This window comes from Priapulus caudatus, unplaced genomic scaffold (assembly GCF_000485595.1).
Source record: "Priapulus caudatus unplaced genomic scaffold, Priapulus_caudatus-5.0.1 Scaffold187, whole genome shotgun sequence".
Taxonomy (NCBI): Eukaryota; Metazoa; Priapulida; class Priapulimorpha; order Priapulimorphida; family Priapulidae; genus Priapulus; species Priapulus caudatus.
In genome coordinates this window covers 106,638-114,885 of record NW_014577248.1, presented here as the reverse complement: position 1 = coordinate 114,885, position 8,248 = coordinate 106,638, and the positions used below count along the sequence as shown (strand labels likewise).

Below are 8,248 nucleotides of genomic sequence, written 5' to 3'. Positions count from 1 at the left end.
GTGTTTCTATGCATTTTGTATCTGGCATGTCTACGGTAAATGGAACAGCCTAGTCAGACAGGCGCTGTCTGCAAGGTGTTGCGTAGTTTGTCTGCTAATCAGATTAACACGTGGGGAAAATGGCGTCCACATTGCCATTGCCATCCAAAAAACCCGACTTTTACAGAAATTCAGGAACGAATATACACAGATGTGGCCTGTACTTGTGAAGTAAAAACTCAGTGTTAATCATGGCTATTGCATGGTAATATGGTATGCAAGACAGACTTTCAAGTTGGGCACGGAGGAAGGAGTGACTGCCAGAGGCATATAGTCTCTCAAAAGCATAAGTGATATGCGGGTGCAGTGGATTCTACACCAAATATATCAAGCTTCTTTGCAGCAGATAGAGAATTGTCTGTCTTGACGCAGAAGTGAGATTTACGGATTATTTAATTGAACACAATGTGCCTTTGAGGGCGGCAGACCATGCAAATGAACTCTTCAAGAAAATGTTTCCAGACTCACAATTAGCCAAAAAGTATAGTTGCAAACATACAAAAACACGTGAAATTGTGAGAAATTTCAATTCTTCCCTGTGTTTTAATACATGTATTATTACTATAGTAACCTAACTGTGTGTACGCTCTCTGAAAAGTCATGAAAGGTGTTTTGAATCATAACTTGTAGGGTTGAGTCTAGGGTTGAGATAGTGTCATCAGACATGAGAATATGGCCCACAGTATGCCTCAGATGGCAGGAAAATGGCTTAAATATTTCAAAATTTTGACCTCCCTAGCAATGGCATGCCTACATATACGGCACGCGGACCTGCCTGCGGCAGCCAAGGTTAATTTCGCCCCCCCGTCCATCAATTTCATCCCGCATTTGGAGTTCACAGGGTTGGAGACCCTGTACTCTAGATGATCGTGACATACTGTATACGTGTAGGCTATACAGTTATACATACATTTAAAAAAACTCATTTCTCATGCATTATGCTGAAATTGAAACAATCACATTTCTTTCTTTTTTCTTCTTCTTCTTCTTCCTTTTTTTTTTTCTTTTTTTTGAATCTTAGGGTGGATATTTGTACAGGCCATCCCCCTCCTTCAAGAGCGGGGGGATGCATCCCCCCCCCCGGGATTTACGCCCCTGGCAATATACCAATATCGAATTAAACTCGATATAAAATCTAAAGTTGCCATGCACGATAGGATTCATCAACTCTCTATGATAAACCAGCAATACCGATTAAACATAATAAATTCACTGTAATTAGGTGAAATAAAAACAGTGCGTCATGAACTGACCAGCCAAGCCGCAATAAAATAGCTTTTCAGCTAATAAAGTCGTGCATAATGTCGCGCATGCGTTGGAGATAGTGGCAACGCCCGTTTCATTTGTCGAGAACGACAGTAACTAAGAACGCGAGCTACGTGAAGGAGAAGCGAGCGTCGATCGTTTCAGTCGGCTGCAGTACTACTACTAGGCCCAGAGTTGAGTCCATTGATCCATAATTCACGGAAAGGTGTGTATGATTGCTTTCTTTTTCCTTTACCTTTGCTTTAGTCAGATGCTCAATGCACGATGTTCTTAGATACAGACAGTGCAATATATTAATTCATACGTACGCCAATGAATGATCAAGCAAGGCACAATACTAGCACCTAGTTGCACATAATAATAATAATTCTATTAATATATACGCGATTAATGCACGATTAATCGATGATTAATGTCACTACGCAGGCATGTCTGTAGCCCCAGTTGTGATCGTACACGGTGGAGCGTGGAGTGGTGGAACAGGCCAATGCGATGCACGAGCAGAGGGTGCAAAGCAAGCTGCCATCGCTGGCTGGGCAAGACTAAAGGAGACTGAAAATTCCATGGATGCTGTGGAAGCAGCTGTCCGTGCCCTTGAAGATGACCCCATCTTCGATGCAGGTACAGTCCGACCTTCTTTATCCGGACATCTGTTATCCGGTAATTTCCGGCCGCGATCTCGCAGTGTATGTTATCTGTTTTTCATTCATTTCCACCTAAAAATCTCGCTCAAAACTCGCGCGATGTACCAACCGTACGTGTGTGATCACATGCATAAACCCTACTGAACTGCATAGAAATACTGTGTTTGAGCATAAATCTCATATCCGGTCAAATCCCATATCCGTATGGGTGCCGGTCCCGATCGACTTGGCCGAATAAAGGAGGTCGGACTGTACATATATCGTTATGCAGCTAACCTATGTTTCATTTTTGAGCAATACAGCTATTAGCAGTGCATGGGACATGATAAGATAGTTTACACCGAGATCTGCTAATATCCAGAAGAATAACTCTAAACTGCTGGGATTACATTTCATGCGTTTTTAGAGTCTTGATATATATATATATGGTGATTTTGATTCATGCTAGCCGTTTGATTACAAACCTTTTCAATGTAGGCACAGGGTCTGTCCTAAATGATGCTGGTAAGATCGAGATGGATGCTGCGATTATGGATGGAACAACACTCAACTCTGGTGCTGTGGCATGCGTTCAAAACATTAAGAATCCAGTTACCCTTGCCAGGAAAGTCATGGAAAATGTATGTTCTTGTAATTGCATTGAATTTATCATCATTCATTGGGGTGTTAGTGGAGAGAATAAGTGATAGTGATACATGTTTGTGACTGACTCAATTAACCTTGTTTATACCAGCATATTGTTTCTACGTACTGTATTCCTGACTCAAGCTGATCCATCTTCCAAGAATTGTATTCGTGGCTAGTCAATCACTCTACTATTTAACTTAAAAAGTATAATGAACAAAGCCTAGCCGTAGCCTACTTGGTAGATTGCTCATATATATAATATATCTAGCCAGTATTGATCTAGGTGGTACAGTGAGTCACTAGTTTTCCTACGCGCGCGGGTATAATGTACGTGGAAGTGTGTTTCTACTAAATATGCGTTACTGTAGGACATTCTACCTCAGGACATTACACTCTTGCACTGCTTCTCAATGGCATGCACATATATATGAAGCCACCCTAGCTATGTCAACCTCATATACTGACACAGCAGCTATGGGTGTGTAGACTACTTTGTGTTTGCAATCAATACTTCACAGAGCCCTAGCCCTGATCAATAACTACAGAAGCACAGCAGGAGCTGTAAAACTTCTAGCATATTTATCTCTGCTTGCTGGTTATACAGGAGAACGCAGGGAGAGTTTCAATATAAATGCTGTTGTTGAAATATGTTGTTGCTTTTGGCATTGATCGGCAATTTGTCACAGGTGATGTATAATATGAATTAAATGGGAAACAGACAGCAAATATTTCAGCCAGGTATTTAAAGTAAATTGTGTAACCTACACAATAGGCTACATAATGTTCACCCACAATTTATAAGCAGATAAGAGATATTTCAGTATAAATATACAAGAGTACAACATAGAGGAGTATTAAAGCTGCGCTAAGAGCAAAGGAAGATGAGGAAACATCTATACCTATATAACCCATGTACCAGCTCTGCATGTACCTCTTAAAATTATATATATATATATATATATTGCCTGCTGATGTGGTTTTTCCTTAATTGACCTGTGTACGTTGTTTGATTGCAGACACATCACTGCCTGTTGGTCGGCGAGGGAGCGAATGAGTTTGCTGAAAAAATTGGCATACCCGTTGTTCCAACAGAGGAACTTGTCAGTGAATTATCCACGAATAAGCTGAAATTTTGTGAAGGAAACTACGATGATCGAGTTGGTCATGCCTTCAAAGCAACGTGAGTTCCTTTTTACGTGACCAAATTTCTACGACTTTAATATGTTTTGGGAATTGTTTGTGAGATTGATTGCTTGTGGTTGTAGTATTGGGTGCATGCGTGCGTGCGTGCGTGTGCGTGCGTGCGTGCGTGTGTGCGTGCGTGTGCGTGCGTGTGCGTGCGTGTGCGTGCGCGTGCGAGTGCATGCGTACGTGCGTGCGTGCGTGCGTGTGTGACTGTGCGTGTGCGTGCGCGTGCGAGTGCATGCGTACGTGCGTGTGTGCGTGCGAGTCTGTGCGGGCGTGCGTGTGTGACTGTGCGTGCGAGTCTGTGCGTGCGTGCGTGTGTGCGTGCGAGTCTGTGCGTGCATGCGTGTGCGTGCGCGTGCGAGTGCATGCGTACGTGCGTGTGTGCGTGCTCGTATATGTTTGCGGTGTAGGCGTAGATTTCGTTTAGCCACTATGTATTTCATTGATGCATTCTCCCAACAAGTTCCGATGTGAATTCCTATAATTATATTTCATATTTTAGAAATATCAATAAGCACAAGAAGCATGCTCAGGGCGAGCACGATACTGTAGGTGCTGTAGCTGTGGATCCCCATGGCAACGTTGCTGCTGCTACATCTACTGGTGGAATTACTGCCAAGATGGTGGGCCGTGTGGGAGACAGTCCCTTGATAGGTAATCACATTTGGTGGCTGGTGAGAAGAGTATGCCTTACCTGGGTTTCCTGCCTATCTATTTGTTCCTAAATTTCTCAGTATGTTATATGTTTCCTATATACGTATTTGAAGTTATTTCTGAAATTTTGACTTCATTTGGCTATCGAAGAACAGCCAAGAATGTATTTGAATAATTATTTGCAAGCTTGAAAGTAGCTTCCCTCGAACTTTCATGCGGCAAACATAAAATCAGGCAAAAATGAATTATTTTAACATTGGACGTTTGTACTTGCCTATATATATGTGTGATAGGTAAAAAAAAAAAAGAAGCTCAGGAATACGTTCATTCGAAGCTTTTAGACTACAAAGTGAAAGTGTCGGGTCGAATGTTTCAAACAGCGGTTACATTTGCTGCACTGCGGCGATGTTTAGACACGTTGTTGCCATGCGGTGTTGCTAAGCACTGAAGGTTATGAAGGCTGCACGTGCTCATAGATATCATATAACACATGTGTTATAATATATGACATCTATATAGCTGTGCTGGTAACGTGACCTGCGTCGACTCTTGCCGCCATGATACAGAACCGCGGCGAAACGCGTTTTGCGAGTTGTTTTTTCGTTGAGGGAATATAGGCTTGATACATATTTTTACAGTTTTATTTTCAAAGCTAACATTCAGATAAAGTGTAGTGAGTTATTTACTTACGTTTTTACAGTGGTTTGTCACAAAAATTTATGTGGGAATCCATCTTTAAACAAAACTGTGTAGCAGTCTTTATTATTTAGTCATTTTCATCTAAAATAATACCAATGGATTTTTTAGTTTATTGATCAATTGATGAGGGCTGCATGATCAAGTAATTTTGGTTATGTGACAACCTGATTTTATTCACTTCTCAAAGTTTGTTCCGCTGTCTGCTTGGCAGACAAATACCCTTCCATGCTTTGAAGTTTCTGGCTACTTAAACTCCAGAATCTGTTTGACTCTGTAGGGTTAGGATGTTATGGAGACAGTGACACAGGAGGGGTGTCATGCACCGGACACGGTGAGAGCATCATGAAAGTTCACCTTGCAAGCCGCATCATCATGTATATGGAAACCGGTAATTATATACCTGCATATACTACTGTGTAAACAGTCGAAGCCCTTTGCTATAGATCAGACAATAACTCAAAGCAATGCCTAGCCGTAAGGTCTCGTGTAATGAAATTGGTTTGATTTCTGCCCAAGAAATTACACACTCTCCTGGGTCCGTGTGACAAGGCATTGTAAAATGCAGCAGCATTACCTGGTAATCGGCAGCTATATTGACTGATATCACCTAATACCATATTTGATCAGCTCTAATTCTTCTTACTGACATCATCAGATGTCAGTCAATATCTGGGTCAAAGGTCTAAATAAGCAAAGATATAGAACACAAGCATCTTGTGTTCTATATATCTATTGACTTCCTATATAGATTCAACTCAGTAGTATGAAAGCCGAAATCTGGATTGCACTGCTCTAAGAACCTAGAACTCTAGAACTACACCACTCCAAAACCTTTGATCTAACTTGATCAAGTTTTTACAAAGAGTGTGTGAATTTCATATCAGCTATTAATGTTATAGTATGCTCAAAATGAGAGGGAACCCATATCTTACTACTCAGCAGGCCAGCGTGCTAGGTTGTAAGTGCCAACAAGCACACGGAACATGAACATGGTGAATAAAAATACTGCATTTCAATTTGCTTTATAGGCATGTCAGGTTGTGCGTGGTATTAGGGACACACCCCTTCCTTAAATACACACATAAAAATTTACTGAACTTCATTTTCTTTAATAGGCATGTAGTTTGTGAGTGGTAATGGTTACACACTCTTTCCTTAAATACATGATGAATAAAAATACTGAACTTCATTTTCTTTAATAGGCATGTCAGCTCAGGATGCTACCGAGTTAGCTCTTGACTATATGTACAGACGCACGGAGGGTGCCGGTGGAGCCATTGTTCTCGACAACAAGGGAAACGTTGGCCTGCACTTTACGACTGATTTCATGGCCTGGGCTTACGTGAAGGATGACGTGATGCATCATGGGCTGGTCCCTGATACGATCCACCAGGTGGCGGTAGAGTAAACAGCTACCTCATTCCTTGTGTCATCACATAATAGGGGTATTAATGTGAAAATGATACTCACAACAGACGCTCTACCACTAATTCCACAATAGCTTCCAGTTTACCAATTCCACATACGTAATATATATAATTTACAATATGATATGATACACAATACATATATGATATATATATGATGATATATGATATATATATGATGATATATATATATGATATATACATGATATATGATATGATTTACAATACACATATGATATAAATTTCCAGTATAGTAACAAATTATATAGTGTCAACTGTTATGCACTTTTTTATAGAATAGACGTTTCTGTCATCTTGTATAGACATTATGTACCTGCTGGAATAAGCTTCGAATGGCTTGCGCACATCGCTCTTTGTTACTTTAATGTTATTAGTGCAATACTGTCGAATATCAAAATACTCTTACTATATGGCTATATGCCATGATCTCAAATATGACCAGTAACTGCAGAAAGGCAAACCGTAGTCGTGCAAATTGTAATATTGTTTTTTCTTTGCTTTCTGCCATATGGAGTCTTGTGGTCCATGTCTTGTGATAATCTTCGTGCGGGTGCTGGGGGGGCAGGAAAAAGATCCAGTGTCATAAAGAAATCAGTTCGTATGCTATTTGGATTTTCAACCAAAAAGCATTCTGTCTGATTTTTATCGACACAACAGTCAGGATTGTTACGGTTGGAGCAAATTTTATATTTACAAAATATATATTTAACGCATATACCCGGGTGAATATTTGTTATACATTTTGGGTCAGTGACACTATTATCATGGTTTTAAATTTTGCTATTGCAAAGGGTTGATTATGTTTTATTACGCAAATGTCACAACTTACATTCATATAAAGTGATATGTGATATATGTGATCGTATATACAATGTTACACATTTAATTGTTATGCAGCTTATATCATAATAAAATCTAGCTATACTTTAGTTAAAGTTTAAAATTGCATATCAATTCAGAAATGAATAAATAATTCAGGCGCGTATGAATTAGGTGGCAATCGTTATAATGGTCAAATTGGTTTATAGCAGTACCTGGAATGAATAAAAACATTGATTTTATTCACTTCTGACACTGTCTATAGGGCTGGTTTTAATCAAGAGTTATTATTACCTTATTATATAGCTCTTGTAGGTGATATGTTAAAGGTATTATTAGTTCCTGTTATGATGAAGCCGTTCATGCAGTGTGCTGCTTAATTACGTGTTCCAACGGGTGCTACATATAATGTGCATGGCTGTGAGATGGCGCGGGAGATGTTTTGTATGTGATCTATGAAGAGTAAACAGCTGTGCAGGCTCAGTTGAGCTTCACATTTACTTACTGATACTAGGTGCTTGGCACTTGTATGATGTTTGGATGTTTATGGTAGCAGACAGAGGAACTTAATAATAGCAATTTACATTGTGGTTATACATACCCTAAAACTTCATATATATATCCGCGGTACGCTGGTCACGCTTTCATGTTATATGTCGTGATGAAAGGACGTCTGAAATAAATTAAAATCTCACTGATATATCATGTTAAGGATTTATTTATTACCGAGCTCTGTCTATAGGGACTATAGATGTTCCTGTGTGTGTGTGTGTGTGTGTGTGTGTGTGTGTGTGTGTGTGTATGTGTGCGTGTGTGTGTGTGTGTGTGTGTGTCGTGCGAGCGCGTGTGCACGCGCGCCACTAT

At 40.1% G+C, this 8,248-nt stretch overlaps 1 protein-coding gene across 1 annotated transcript; it reads left to right on the top strand.

Moving 5' to 3' along the window:
• The first annotated feature begins 1,429 nt into the window (after positions 1-1,429).
• Positions 1,430-6,682, top strand: LOC106806956 (isoaspartyl peptidase/L-asparaginase-like). Its single transcript, XM_014809141.1, has 7 exons — positions 1,430-1,510; positions 1,732-1,926; positions 2,427-2,569; positions 3,593-3,756; positions 4,267-4,418; positions 5,395-5,505; positions 6,320-6,682. The coding sequence occupies exons 2-7, from the start codon at positions 1,734-1,736 to the stop codon at positions 6,523-6,525; spliced, it is 969 nt and encodes a 322-aa protein (XP_014664627.1). The 5' UTR covers positions 1,430-1,510; positions 1,732-1,733; the 3' UTR covers positions 6,526-6,682.
• Positions 6,683-8,248: the final 1,566 nt, after the last annotated feature.